Source organism: Cricetulus griseus (genome assembly GCF_003668045.3).
Source record: "Cricetulus griseus strain 17A/GY chromosome 1 unlocalized genomic scaffold, alternate assembly CriGri-PICRH-1.0 chr1_1, whole genome shotgun sequence".
NCBI lineage: Eukaryota > Metazoa > Chordata > Mammalia > Rodentia > Cricetidae > Cricetulus > Cricetulus griseus.
Window position 1 is genome coordinate 2,605,558 of NW_023276807.1, and position 15,321 is coordinate 2,620,878.

At 37.0% G+C, this 15,321-nt stretch overlaps 1 protein-coding gene across 1 annotated transcript in view; it reads right to left on the bottom strand.

Annotated features, from left to right (window-relative positions):
* The window catches only part of Ranbp2 (RAN binding protein 2), a 56,773-nt gene that overhangs the window by 5,588 nt on the left and 35,864 nt on the right, over window positions 1-15,321 (bottom strand). Inside the window, exons 19-25 of the mRNA XM_027388341.2 lie at window positions 15,076-15,170; window positions 9,509-14,288; window positions 7,506-7,676; window positions 6,737-6,829; window positions 6,270-6,448; window positions 2,574-2,775; window positions 871-972 (exon numbers count right to left, since the gene is read on the bottom strand). Of these exons, the coding sequence (XP_027244142.1) occupies window positions 871-972; window positions 2,574-2,775; window positions 6,270-6,448; window positions 6,737-6,829; window positions 7,506-7,676; window positions 9,509-14,288; window positions 15,076-15,170 (5,622 nt within the window). The remainder of the gene's footprint in view (window positions 1-870; window positions 973-2,573; window positions 2,776-6,269; window positions 6,449-6,736; window positions 6,830-7,505; window positions 7,677-9,508; window positions 14,289-15,075; window positions 15,171-15,321) is intronic.

Consider the following 15,321-nt stretch of genomic DNA (forward strand, 5'->3'; position numbering starts at 1 on the left):
AAATTCTCTTCTCCAAACATCTTACACAATAATTTAAAAGGTACTATATTCAAAATATAAAAGATCTTAGAGGAAATATAATTTAGTCTAATGCTAACAAAACTTGAAACAAATAGCACCCACATGGCAGCTCACAACTGTCTGTATGTAACTCCAATTCTACGGATTTGACCTCCAAGGGCACTGCATGAATGTAGTGAAAAGACATATATGCAAGCAAAACACACTGCACACACACACACACACAAATCAATCTTTTTTTTGTTGGTTTTTTTTTTTCAAGGCAAGGTTTCTCTGTGTAACAGCCCTGGCTGTCCTGGAACTCACTCTGTAGACCAGGCTGGCCTTGAACTCACAGAGATCCACCTGCCTCTGCCTCCTGAGTGCTGGGATTAAAGGTGTGCACCACCATGTCCAGCAAATAAATAAATCCTAAAAAATAAACACCACTGATCACTGAGGGGAAAAAAAAATACTAATTTATAACTTACTCTAGCGCAATAAATCAGTACAACCCTAATACAGAAATCCAATTTATAAAAAATATAGTCACAAATCCTGAAATACTAACAAATCAAATATAAGAACAAAAACATTTAAAGGAACAGTGCTGTCTAAATCAAGTTTATCCCAAAACTGAAAAACCTACCTGTATATGAGGAAAGGAAGGACTAACAACATTGATTTAAATTAAGAGAAAATCCTTATAGTTATTATTATCAGTAATAGAATATCTAAGTCCTAATTACTGAAACACTAAGCAAACCAAAGACAGGGCTACTCCACTTACAGTCACAACATGGAAAGTACTGCCTTTTTTCAGTTGCATTTGGCTGACATGATCATTAATATCTTTCCTTTTGATCTTACCTTTAGAACCAAAAGCAAAATCCCCAGAATTGCTTGAAGCCAAGTCTGCAAATGACAGCCCTGTACCACTTCCAAATCCAAACAAAACAGTCTTGCTTTCTCCTGGCAAAAAGGAAAGAACAATTTCCTATTTAGATTAAGACAGACTCCATATCAAAACCATATGCAAGACCCAGAAAGAAGAGGACTTTGGATTCCAAGAGAGCAAATGTTATAAACTACATTTTTAAAAATTAGCATTTATTTTTCTAAAACTCCTTCAAGTTCAAATTTTGGAGATTTTTTTAACAAACTACATTTTAAGTTACAGAATACATTTAATTTCCAGCTTGTTTAGTAACATTAAGTTTACAGGTTCTGTTCCCAATTAACATAAATTCTTAACTAAATTCATTTCAAAAACCACAGAGCGGTAGAAGTGTCATCCACACTAAGCTATGTTATGGGAATAGTTTCTGCTTTGTCAAGTTTCTTCCACCCTCAAACAAGCAAAGGTAAGACCTTCAAAGAAATCTGTACTAAACATTTTTAAAAGATTTATAATTTTTCATTATGTGTTTATGTGTGTGTGTGTGTGTGTGTGTGTGTGTGTGTGTGGCTCATCAGTGTAAGTTCCCTAAAACGCCATAATGAGGATTGGATTCCTTGGGCTAGCATTACAGACAAGCTGCTTACCATGAGTGCTGGGAATTGAACTTAAGACCTCAGCAAGAGCAGTAGGGACTAAACTAATTTTTTGTGTTTTCTTTACCATAAATACGCTCATACGTTTGCTCATCCAAAAGTTTAGAGACCTTGTCTGAATTCCACCAATGTACAGTTTCATTTTCTCTGAAACTGTTTTGGCCTACTTAATTTTATCTGAAAATGTAGACATTTTAGTTGTGAAGTTGCTTTTTTTTTTAAGATTCTAAAGTGCCCATAAATGTGCAATTGGTGACCTAAGTTGGGACTACTTCTGGAAAAAAACAAGAACAGGTAATATAATGTCCACATATAAAGAAATATAATCCACAAAGATACTTCTTCCAATTTACAAAAACTGAGACATATAGTAATACAAATAGTAATACAAATAATTATTGTAATTGACAAATTAGTAAGTTTTGAGGCTTGTACATATTTTAGCATAAAAATTTAAAGCTCCTACTGTAATAATTTATAACTAAAGCATTGTGAATATGTCTGTGTAATGATAATATAACTCAACAATAGTCAAGTAAAAACTTGACATAACACAAAGAAAATGACCATGCAAATTATTCTTTTATGCAGGCAGGTCAGTCATAATGCTTTGTATTCCCTAATAGCTTAAAATCAAATGATAGGCCAGGTGTGGTAGAGCACACCTTTAGTCCCAGCACTTGGGAAGTAAAGGCAGGTGTCTCTGTGGGTGTAAGGCCAGCCTGGTCTGCATAGTGAGTTCGAAGTCATCCAGGGCTATACAGAGAGAGACCCTGTCTTTAAAAGCAAATAATAATTAAATGAAACAAATGATAAAAATGTTATTATTTATTGTTTTATTTATTAAGAAGGCAGTATGACTTGAATGATTACTGTGACAAATACATTATACTCCTATATCACCTTAAACATTTTCAGCTATGTTCTTGAAATCTAATCTATCTTTAAAAGTCTATTTTCTCAAACATATAGGCAATATCTTACATACTATACAATATAAACACATGACCAACTTTTACCTTGGCTTGGGACTTCCGTGTCAATTTCTTTTCTAGTACACAAATCTACAGGCTTGTCCACAGTCCCAGAAACAGGGGGTGAGCTACCAGATTTGCTGTTAGAATCAGATTCTTCAGACTTATAGACAAAAGAGTTTGTCACTTCAGTGTCACCTGGATGCTCATTACCAACTGCATCAGTTATTTTCTCACTCTGGGATTTCTGCAAAGAGAAAAGAACAAAATACTGTAACATTAAACCATCCCCTGCTCCACCAAAAAGAAAAAACACAAAAATACTAGGTATTTTCTATAAAGTTTGGTGTGTGTTTTTTTAATTTTTAGAATAACGACTGAAAAGGCAGGAAAATTAAGAGTAATGAAAACTACTAAAAATAAACAATGAATTTAGACCCAACCCACCTCGCTGAGAAGTGAATGTCAAATGGTCACTAGTAAAAAAAATTATTCAATCAGGGTTGTTTGTTTTTAACACAACAACCACTACAGGTTGGGGATTTGTCTAGCAGGGTATTTGCAGAAAAACTGCAGGGCCCTGGGTTTAGATCCACGGAAAAGAAACACACACAGGACAGGGGTTTAGGAAGAGGTTGGGAAGTTGGGGGATAGGGTTATAACAATAAAGACAAATTAAAGGTTTAAAAAGTATCACACACATATACACAAAAAAAACGCTGTATCTTTATCAAACAAAGCAGATTTCAGAAAAATTAGAAGTGATAAAGAAGTGTGATCAAGATGAAAGATCAATTTGCCCTCCTGGAATGGCAGAGTAAGAACCATCTTAAATATGTTTTCTCCATAAAACTATGAAAAAACAAAGAAGATGACCAAAATTAACTCTTTCATCTACTCTGGAAATTAACCAAAGAACCAAAACAATCTGAACTAAAGCAAAGGGGGTAGGGCTGGTTTTGTAGCACTGACTTACTCAAACTCCCTTTTCTGTTTGCCCAGGCCCCACCCCCAAAAAAATCTCAGTTCTGCAGTACTTTATTAACCAAGATCCAAACAAGCATGGAAAGACGAATGTTTGCCAAGTATTTGGGCATGACAGAGGAAAGGGGGTGACTGACACAGTATTTTGTTTGTTTGTTTGTTTGTTTGTTTGTTTGAGACAGGGTTTCGCTTTGGAGCCTGTCCTAGAAGTAGCTCTTGTAGACCCAACAGGTTGGTCTCGAACTCACAGAGATATGCCTGCCTCTTACTCCCAAGTGCTGGCATTAAAGGCATGCGTCACCACCGCCCAGCAGACAGAGCATTTTTTTTAAGCAATGAAATCATTCTGTAGTATATTATTCATTACATATTTGTAATAATTCATAAAACATGGAACAACATAATTATATGAACTATAAATACAATTACTCACACTAACAGAATATTATGTACAAAGTCACCATTTTTAAATGGCATACAACTGTCCAATGCATGGGTCAAAAAGAATTGCTAGAACATATTCTAACCTGAATGAAAATGACAATAGCACACAGAAAAACATATACACCTAAATAGTGCTTAAGGTATACTATTATTTGTATGAACAATGAACATGAGCTTAATTCTGTACTCATGCTCCCACATTGGAGAAAAAGAAAAAGAGCAAAGTAAACCCAAGGCAAGAAAGTGGTAATAAAGAGCAGAAATCAATGAAATTCAACGGGTTAGGGGGTGAGGGGGTGGGGAGGGTGAAGCCAAGATGCTGTTGGGGGAGGGGGCCAAGAACCACATAAAAGATACAACAGGAATAGGGAGAGAGCAACACAACAAAACAGAAAACAGGACAAACTCATGAAACCGATATACTCATTACTAGATTCATAAAGAAATAGCAAAGAAAGTAATTTCAATACTGAACTGACAAGCATTAAGAAACTGATAATGGAACTGGGCAGTGCTAGCAAACACCTGAAATCCCAGCACTCTAAAGATGAGATGAGAAGGCCTCAGGAAGGTCAAAGCCAGCCTGTACTACAGTGAGGTCTTGTCTCGAATACCAAAATTGATTTTTAAAAAGTTTATTCTATAATTCTACAAACTTAAATTTGAGAATTACTTCGAAGACACAATAAGAACTCACTCAGTAACAGAGACAAATAACCTAAACAGACATTCCAAATAGAACCTTCCACTTATTTGTTTTCAAGATCTTAAGAAAACCCTAGTCCTAGTATGGTTCCTTTAGTTAGAACTATCAAACACTTAAGAGAAAACAACATCAATCAGACAAAATCTCTTTTAGAAAATAGCTGCACAGAGAAGTATTTCCCAATCTATTTACTATATTACCATTAACTTGGGTTTTTTTGTTTTTGTTTTTTTGTTTTTAAGTGGAATTCACTATGTTGTCCCAACTGGCCTGGAATTCAGAGATTCATCTGCTTCTACCTGGAGCTAAAGATGTGGGCCATCATTCCAGGTCCAGTGTTAAGTTTTAATTTTTTGCTTGTATGTGTGTGAGATTATGCACAAGTGAGTTCAGATACCCACAGAGGCCAGAAGAGGGTACTGGGATCCTGGACCCTGGTGGTGGTATGTCAGCTGAGTGACATGGTTGGGTGCTTTAACTGAACTCCATGTATCCAGCCCCCAATACTAATTTTTATATAGAAGCTAAAGTTAATACCAGAAAACTACTCAACACTATTACCAAATAACTCCATTTTAAAAGTAGCAACAAAATTTACACAAATAGAAACTAAGTGATACAAAACTGTACTATACCATAACCAAATGAAGTCTTTCCTAGAGATGCCAGAACCACCCACAAACTGAATGAAAAGATCAGTATCACTTCAGCAAGACAGACAAGTAAAATGGCACACCATTCATTATTCACTTAGGGCTAAAAACTCCAACTGAGCCTCTGGAACACTCGGTCCTAAACAGGATGTCACTATAAAGTTCCTTCTCTCAGGGCTCAGGGAACCCCACAGAAGAGGAAGCAGAGAAAATCCAAGAATCAGAGGGGTGGAAAACAAGGCCCTCTAAAGGAACATAATCAACACACACATGAATTCAGAGATTGAGGCAGCATTCATGGGGCCTGCACAGGTCTACACTAGGTCTTCTTGCATATATATTATGGCTTCCAGTTTAGTGCTTTTATGGGATTCCTGAGTGTGTGAATGAGTGGGTCTCTCTTGCTTTAGTCTTTTTTGTGAACTCTTTTCCTTCTGTTTGTTTGTTTTGTCCATTTCTGATGTGTTAGTTTTTGTTTTATCTTACTACATTTTATTACTACCCCTTAGAAGCCTGTTTGTCTGTTTTCTAATGAGAGACAGAAAGCAAGTAGATCCAGATAGGAAGGAACTGAGGGGGTGGGAGGAATAGTACAAGGAAGGAAAATGGTAATCAGGATATACTATGTGAGAAAAAAATTTATTTTCAATAAAGAGGAAAAGGGGGAGGGGAAGGACCTTACCAGCTATAATTTAACTGTTAAAAAAAAAAACAATTTGTTTTTATCTACAAAGAAACTTGGTGGTGTTTTAACTGATACAATATTAAGCCTGTAGTTTAATCTGGGGTTTGATACCCTAATGATTTTGAGTGTTCTCATTCATGAATAGTAACATGGCTCTCTGTTTATGTGCTTGCCAAAGGCAGTTATTACCATTTGATAATAAGATTTTAAAATTCACTCCATCAACAGAGGCTAGAGACCTGAAAGGAGAACAATGGAGACAGTCTGACCTGAGCTTCATGAACTTTTTGTAGCTCTGACTGAAAATCCTCCCCGTTCCCATTGTCCTCATCTGTATCACTGCAGACTCCGCAGAAAAATGTAGGTGGGAGCTTCAAAGTATCTGCTTTTGCTCTCTCTTCAACTGTTGGCTTCTTTTCCCAAACAATAACACATTCTTTGTCATTATCTGAAAAAGCCACACAACACAAGCAAAGATACAATCAGAAATCTAGCCCAATAGCCAGTCTGCAGATTTTCAGTGCAACTGAGAGATCTCCATAACAAGGACAATGAATGCTCACAAAGCCAGCTCATTGCCACCAAAATTAATCAGGGTTTTTCAACTAGTATTATTTTTTAAATATTTTAAATGAGCACTAATTTAGCACATAAATAAATAAAACAGGCAATTACAGATACTAACAGACTAATAAGTACCTTTAAAAGATAGGACATCAAAATTGTATAAGCGTACCTGCTAGATTTTCTTCCAATGGTCTGTATTTTTCTAAGTCATCCAGATAGAGTTTTCCATTAAGTTTCTTGACAGCCATTTCAAAATCTTCATCTTCAAATGCAATTCATTATAGTGAATAAGAGAGTTAAAGGTAGGTACAAGGTTTTCCTAGCCACAAACCCAGGCATGATCTTCACACTTTCTTTCACTCTACATCCATGAAGTACTCAGTTTTGCCAATCACAGACCTTCAGCTCCTACCTGTTCCCAGGGTGCTCCCTTCATCTTTGCACACTCTGTCACTGTGGCACAGCTCTCAATTCTTGGCCACCCCACAACGTAGCATTCTATGCCACTGCCCAAATGATCTCACTGGGAATATGAGGGTATTAGCTAGCTTTCTCCCCCTTTTACTTTGAGTTTTTCTGGAATTATGATCATTTCCAATTTCCACAAAACATCTGCCTGACGTCCAATAAACATCTTTATAAAGGGCTTCTTTAATGAATGGCGTTCTTCTGAGTATTCCATCCACTGGGTATTTTATATACACAGGGTAAATACATACTTTGAGGCTAGTAGTCTAAGTTATGAAAGTCTGCTTAGATTTTCTTTCAATATAGTTTCTATAACCAAACTAGCCTGAAACTCCCCATGAATACAAATTCAACCATCCTATCTGAGCCTATCAAGCTGGCATTACAGGCATTGCCATGTCTGGCAAAATTAAACTATATTCCCAATTACTAAGACTACCAGGGTAATTTTCAGTTAACAAAAGACTTACCATCCTCCTCTTCTTCACTAACATAATCTGGCCTATTCTTGTAACAAAAGAAAGTTGGAGGAAGCAGAAGTTTGTCTGCAAGGGCTTTTTGCTCAGGAGTGGGAGTGAGCTCATACACAATGAGAACATCAGTATCTGAGGGAGGATCTTCAGGTTTACTCTTCTCTTGTGCTGTAACCAAGTCAAAACAACTGCTAAGAGACGGTAACCAGACTAAAAACAAAGGATGGCAGGTGATAGCATTGTATGCATTTTTATGTATTTCCAAGTATGAAACTACATAAAAGTTAAACAGTCATTCTATAGTCATATAGTATCAAGACAATTTCTGTCTATCTACTCCCACCTGATGAAAGGACAAAAATTTAGGAAAAAAAAAAAAAAAAAAAAAGGAACCCACTACATGAAGTCTATTCTGATATATTAGAATCTCTAGCTTGTAGGAACTGATAAACCAGTACCTTAAAACAGTCAGGAACTATGTGTGTACCAGCTACTATGAGGGAAACATTCTCTAAAGCCACCATGGTAGCCTCCCAACGTGTGACTGACTTCCTAACACTTTAAAGGTGGCTAAACTAAACTAACATGTCCTAGAAGTATGAACATGCACACTGGAGTCTATTGTTTTTTTTGTAAAATCCTCATTAAAAGCTGAAATTTTGTGTGTGTGTGTGTGTGTGTGTGTGTGTGTGTGTGTGTGTGTGTGTGTGTGTATTTGAATAGATCATTAAAATTGGTTTTCTTTTATGCCATTGATTGCTTTTAGTGTTTCTAAAACACTAAAAATTCAGACACACAGATCATATTTCTACTGGATGGTATTACTATAAAGAACTGGCACCTACCCTCCGGCAACGTCAAGAAGCATTACTGGACACATTTCCCTCATTTGTTCTTAATGGGCTTCTATAAATTCTAAATACTTAATGTTCTAGTCAAGAAGCAACACATATCTAAGAGTGATATTCACTACATAAGGAACAGAAGTTACAGAATGGTATTTGTAAAAATGAGGTCTATTGTCAAATATAGTTTCTAAACCCTAAAGAGGCATGTTATTTATACATTCTACTGCCATCATATCTGAATACTAACTAGCAGACGGTAGTGGCCAAAGTCAAAGATTAGAAAGACAGGTCTTCATTAAACAGAGTTGAAAAGAATAAAGTTCAATGAAGCAGAGAGACAGACGGAGACATTAAGCAAAATTGAAAATGAAGCAAAGAGACCACAAAAGCACATAGATAACACCTAGATACATTTAAAAAAAAATATTAAAAGCTGTTGTTACACCACTACTCAGAAAGTATGCTTTGTAAAATGGCATTCTATAGCATGCACACTGCAATGTTAAGTACTTTAAATCTACTTGGCTAAGGACTACCAGCTGCTAGTCACCTCACATTGAGAATGCTGCCTCTATACCTTTGCTCTCAGGTTGTGAGGGAGGGATGCTGGTCCAAAAGGCCATTGGATTAGATTTAAAAAGGCTAAAATTAAATCCTAGGGAAATAAAGAATATTTTATTTTTTAACATCTTATGAAACAAAATGAATGACTCTTAAAATGTAAGAAGTCAGAGCCCTCAATTTATGCCAATCTGATTGGTCTTACATATTCAATTATCCCCAAGGTCTTCCTTTGCTAATTTAATAAGAGGTGGCAATACTAACTCACTTAACACACATGTAACATCTCAACAACACATGCATCAAATGATTTTTAAAACAAAACACTGAGTAATCAACATTTAAAGACTCAAATTAATACTCAGGATTCAGGTATGCCAGTCTTGGCTCTACTTAATGATACATGTCTCTACAGTCTGTTAGTTTGAATACTCAAACTTAGGGATTAAACTTGTCTGTTCAAATATTTCTGAATGTTCACTAACTAGTGTTTAATGATACAACTTTGACATTTAAAATATTACTTTCTTATAAACAGCTAAAGACACACACTTAAAAAATCTGCTTAACTCTTAAAGACTTCATACTTACCCTTTTCTGGTGCTTTAAATGTGTAACTAAGTGAAGACTCCTCCTCTGGACAGGTAATGACATTTCTGACTTTGCCATCCGAAGACTGTCTGATGTCAGTCTGTGATTCACACTTGTCAGGTTCTACTTTTCCTTCAGATCCACTCTGAACTGCTAAAGTAACTTCACTGTTGCTATTTTTCAAAGGTGCATTAAAACTAAATCCAAACAAAGATCCAGTAGCTGAACTATTGCCAAACGCAAATGGCTTTGATTTTTCACTACTAAAAATGCTTTTAACAGACTCTGAGCCAAACACAAACTTTGGAGGAGAAACCACTGCTTTTGGTGTTGTTTCAGAAGTGCTTGATGTTTCTCCAGCTTCTGAAGTTGTTTCTATTACCTCATCTCCCTGAGTTAAATCTGTCCTTTCTCTTGTGGTTTCTTCTAATATAGCTACAGCAATTTTGCCACATGGTGACTCTCTAGGAGTGCTCAAATGAGAAACATGGGGTGTTATCAAAGAATCTTTTTCTTGGGCTGTTTTTGCTTCATCAAAAATTTTCTTAAATGAATCTGCAACATCCTGTAGTTTAAAACGAACAGCTAAATGTTCTATTTTTCTTTCTCCATCTGCAAAATCACATGCAGTCCATACCCACACTCTTTCCGTCCCTTTCATATTTTGCAAAGTCATATCTGGAGTTATTCTGTGATTGGCACAAAGTTTTAATACTTGGTCCCTTCTCATCACTATTCGAACTTGCTTATTATCATAATTCTGTAAAATCTTTATATCACCAATGCCTCTTTCTTTCCATTGACCAACATCTTTATCATATCTATAGAGTTTTGCTCTGTGACTAAAAACAACTTGTTCATTTTCCTCACCACTGGATACTTCAACCAGATCAGGTAAGGGTACAACAGGCTCAAAGTACTGTCCATCTCTCTCTTCCTCTTGAGTAACATCAGATTCTTCATCAGTGCCAACTGAAGTTCCACTCTGGTTCAATTTGGCAGGAGACTTAGATGGACTCAAAGCAGATTTAAAACTGAAGTTAAATCCTGTAGTTGATTCACCAAAGCGGAAGAGGTTTTTCCGAACAGGGCTGCTTGCCAATGGAGAAGCATGAACTGAGCTGCTGCTGACGCTATCATCCAAGGCATCTTCCCGTAAGTCATAGTTATCCCATTCTAAGGCAGGCCCAGTGTTTTCAGGATTTTGCTTCACTGTTGTGTCTGAAGCACTGGAAGCATCAGCACCTGAACTTGTGTTCTCTTCATCAGTGACTTTTACTTGATCATTTGTCAAAAACGTTTTGAAATCTTTCAGTCCACTCTTCATCTCCTCAGCTCTCTGTATTAACTTAGCAGCCCTGCCAGTATCTACAAGTTTATGGGGTGTCTGAAGTGGAATATCTAAGAGAAGTCGCTGACACTCCTCAAATTTCTGCTTGAATTCTTCAGCTAACTCTGGTGTTTTAAACTTTGCGGCCAGCTGTTCTAGTTTGGCATCACCATCTGAAAAGTCACTAGCTAGCCACATCCATGCTCTATCTGATCCTGAAAGAGGCTTCAGGTTCATTGTAGTGGTTATCCAATGATTGGCACAAACTTTTAGTACTTGTTCTCTTCGCATCAGCATTCTTAGTTTACCATTGACTTCATTTTTGAGAATTTTTAAGTTCCCCAAACCCCTTTCTTTCCACTGACTTATCTCGGCATCAAATCTAAATAATTTCACCCTCTGTGAATACAAAACTTTTTCATCTTCTTCTCCTGTCACAAGCTCTACTTTTTCAGGCATTTGCACCACTGGCTCAAAATGGATGTCATCACTGTCCTCAGTTTTATAGGCATCATCATCTTTCTCAATATCAGAAGATGTATTTGCTTTCTCAGACTCTTTGCCACTTTGTGATGAGAATAATTTTTCTCCTGCACCTGAAAATCCCTTGAAATTGGGGTCTTTCTTGCCAAACTGAAATCCTTCTTTTGAAGTTGACTCTGCAAGATCTGCAAAGGTGAAAGTGTTGCTTGTCTGACCAAAGATCACACCACTACCATTCTTCTGACCACTAACATCATGAGCTTGGAAACCAGTATCATTTTCAAGATGTTTTTCACTCTTCTTCTCTTGATTTCCCTTCTCCTGAATGCCAAATTTAAATCCATCGGCAGATACAGGTATGGAAAAACTAAATCCATCCTTGATTGACTTAAATTCTGTATTAGAACCCTGAAAGGGAAAGGACGATGTTTTTTCTTGATCCACATGCCCAAATTTAAATTTCGGCTCTGTAATGCCAAATTTAAAATTTTTTTCTGTGAAGTTACTTTTAAATTCTGTTCCCACTTGACTTCCTGCAGACTCATTTAACTGTGATTTTGAGCCTGCTGTGAAAGCTGAAGGAGCTTGAGCTTCTACAATAGACTTAGGAGTTGGCTTGGAGGCATCACAAGCCACACATTTTAGTGAAGAGCTCTCATTTTCTACAGAGCAAACACTACACTCCCACTGTCCTTCCTTTTTGGTAAACAATCCTTCAAATCCACTCTTTGGAGATTTGCTTGTCTCTGAAGATGAAGATGCTGGGACTGCAGACGTAGGTTTATTCTGTTTATTTGGATTCTGACAAGTAATACATTGAGTAGCACTTGCTTCATTTCGTACTAAACACTGGTTGCAGTCCCACTGTCCTTCCTTCTTGGCGAACATACCCTCAAATCCAGTCCTGGGAGCCTTATTCATCTCTGAAGTACCAAACTTGAAAGAGGCAGCCGATGGACTTGGTTTAATAGGATTCTGACAAGCAACACATTTTATAGCATTTGCTTCATTTCTCATTGGGCATGAACTGCAATCCCACTGTCCTTCTTTCTTAGCAAACATGTCCTCAAATCCACCCTTTGGAGTTTTACTTACATCTGAAGTACTGGCCTTAAAAGAGGCAGGTGATGAAACAGAAGACAGAGCCTGCTTTCCTGGGTTCTGACAAGCAACACATTTTGTAGAGCTGCCTTCATTTTGGACCAGGCAAATATCGCAATCCCACTGTCCTTCCTTTTTAGAAAAAACAGATCTGAAATCACTGTCAACAGACTTAGGAAGTTCTCCCTGCCCAAATTTGAAAGACGTTTGAACAAAAGAAGATCCATTTTTGTTAGCAGACTTTGTGTTCTGACATGCAATGCACCTAGATACAGTGGGTTCATTTCTTACTAAACAAACACTGCAATCCCAATGACCTTCCTTACTTGGAGTCATCAATGCAAATCGATCTTGAGCATTTTCTGGGCCAGTCTTACAAGCAAAGCCATTTTCACCTAACGGTGGGCCTAAGAGCTCTTTATTACTCACTGTGTTTACATTTTGGCATGATACACATTTCTTAGCAGCTGCAGCATTCTTAAATGAGCAGCTGTTACAATGCCAGAAAGACCCTTCCTTCTTTACAATCTGGAATTCAAAATTCAAACTTCCACTATCAGATTTGCAAATATCCTTGTTGTCATGAGTTGCAGGTTCTTTTACAATTCTGACAGTATGGTTTGGTGCTGTAGACATATTTGTTACTGTGCCTTTTAAAATGTTCTGGGCCTCTTCAAATTTACACTTAAATAGTGCTGCTTCCTCAGGAGTTTTGAATCTAATTGCAAGCTGTTCTGGTTTTGGCAACTCATCTGCATAATCAAGGGCATGCCATACAAAAGATCTATCTGAGCCAGCATTTGGTGTCAGTTTCATATCTGGGCTAATGTAGTGATTTGCACAGATCTTTAACACTTGCTCTCGTCTCATCAGAAGGCGAATTTTACCAGATGTTTTATGCCTTAGTATTTTTACATTGCCTATCCCACGTTCCTTCCATTCTTTGGATTCACTATCAAAACGGAACAACTTTGCACGATTGCAAAAGAATTCTTCTTCGTCTTCCTCACCAGTTTTTACTTCTATCTTGTCAGGAAGAGGTACCACGGGCTCAAAGTGAGGGCCATCATCATCCTCATCTCCATGAGCACTTCCTCCATCTGTTTCATGACTCTTGTTTGCCAGGTCTGAAGCAGGTGTTGCAAATATAGATTTCCCTGGACCTTGAAAAGTAAACATATCATCACTTCTACGAAAACCAGAATTCTTCTGCTGGTTCGGGCCCATGTTTTCTGTAAGTGTCATTCCAGACACATTTTTGCTTCCAAAATTGAATGTATTTCGAGATCCAATAGCTTGACCAGAAATTGGCTTTGGTCCACTATAACCATCTCCTTGCAAAGGTTTATCTGAAGTCAGAAGACCCAAAAGACTTTCATTATTACTATAAGCTGTTGAAGGAGGCTGTGTCACAACCTGTGGTGATGAAAATGTGAAGTCACCATCATTGGATTTGAAATTTGAGTTAAATTTAAAAGGAGTTGGCTGTGTTGTATGCGCTGGTGTTGTCAAAGGTGGCCTTATTACTTCACCTGGCATGGGCTGAACAAAATTGCTTTTCCCAAATTCCATAACCTTTGATTCTGCTGACCGTGAACCATGAGCTACAAGTGGAGGCTTTGTGAAATACCCTGGTTCTGGCAAAAGTGGATTTGTGCTTGTCTGTTGAACATTGTAATTAAAGTAATCATCACCCCTGGGTGATAGAATTCCTGTTGCAGGAGACTCAAAACGCAAGGGAGGACCATACATCTCCTGAGAGAACATACAAGCAGACGAACTTTGCACTGGTGGTGTGTGCACCTGTTGTGAATAGGCATAAATATGCTGTTGGGGTGGAAGCCTATTCATGCCATAAACTGGCCCCTAAAAGAAAAAAATCAAACATTTTACAGATTAACCATAAAAAAAGAGCTACATACAAATCAACTCTCACAAACATCACAAATTCATCACAGCTAGTACTAATGTATACAGAACATTAAGAGACACCTACAGTGCTACAAAGACACCTGCATATTTACTTGGCATGTATTGTAAGACAGCAGCTTAAAAATCTATACTTACAATGCCCAGGAAAAATGGCTTCTTCAGTCACTAAACAGTTACCCAATAATGTTAACAGTGATGATAATGACTAAAATTCACTGAACATTTATTAATATACCAACTGGGCATTGTTGTAAACATTTTATCTCATTTTAGGACCCTCAAAAACTGTATTACTCTCTTTTTAAAATAGATGTCCTAAGAGGTACAGAGGTTAAAATAACTTGCCCAAGGTCACAATAAGCAGAAAGAGAGGGGTCTAAATGCATCCCCAGCTCTCTGTCCTTAAAGTCCTCACTTTCAATTAATGTTATATAATATCTGGTTTGAGTCAATCAGATGGCAATGCACCAGTCTAGTAAAGCAGGAATATACTAGCCCTATTCCAACCAAAATAGAATAACACAAGAGCTTCTATATTTAAAACATTCCAAATGTTTCAACTTACTGTTAAAACACAAAAATAAGACAACTAACAAATGCCTGTATTGTGAAGATCACATAATTTCCAATACTGAACTACTTACTCCTTTTAGTTTCTTTAAAAGAAGCCTAAACATTTAAAATGTAGACAGTCATAAATGTACAAGTTGTCCTTTGTTACCTTTGTGGGTGTAACATTAGCTGCTGGTCTGAGAAGATACTGGGAATTATATGCTGGTGACTGACTATAATACACTGAAGGGCCAGTAGTTGCAACTAAAAAAAAAACAAAAAAACAAAAAACAAAAAAAGGAAAGAAAACAACAAGAAAAGAAACAAAAGAAAACAATGTTAAAAGTCTATTCTACAGTTCAAAATACTATCTAGACAAGAATTATAAATACAAAATAGGAATCAAAGTAAGTTT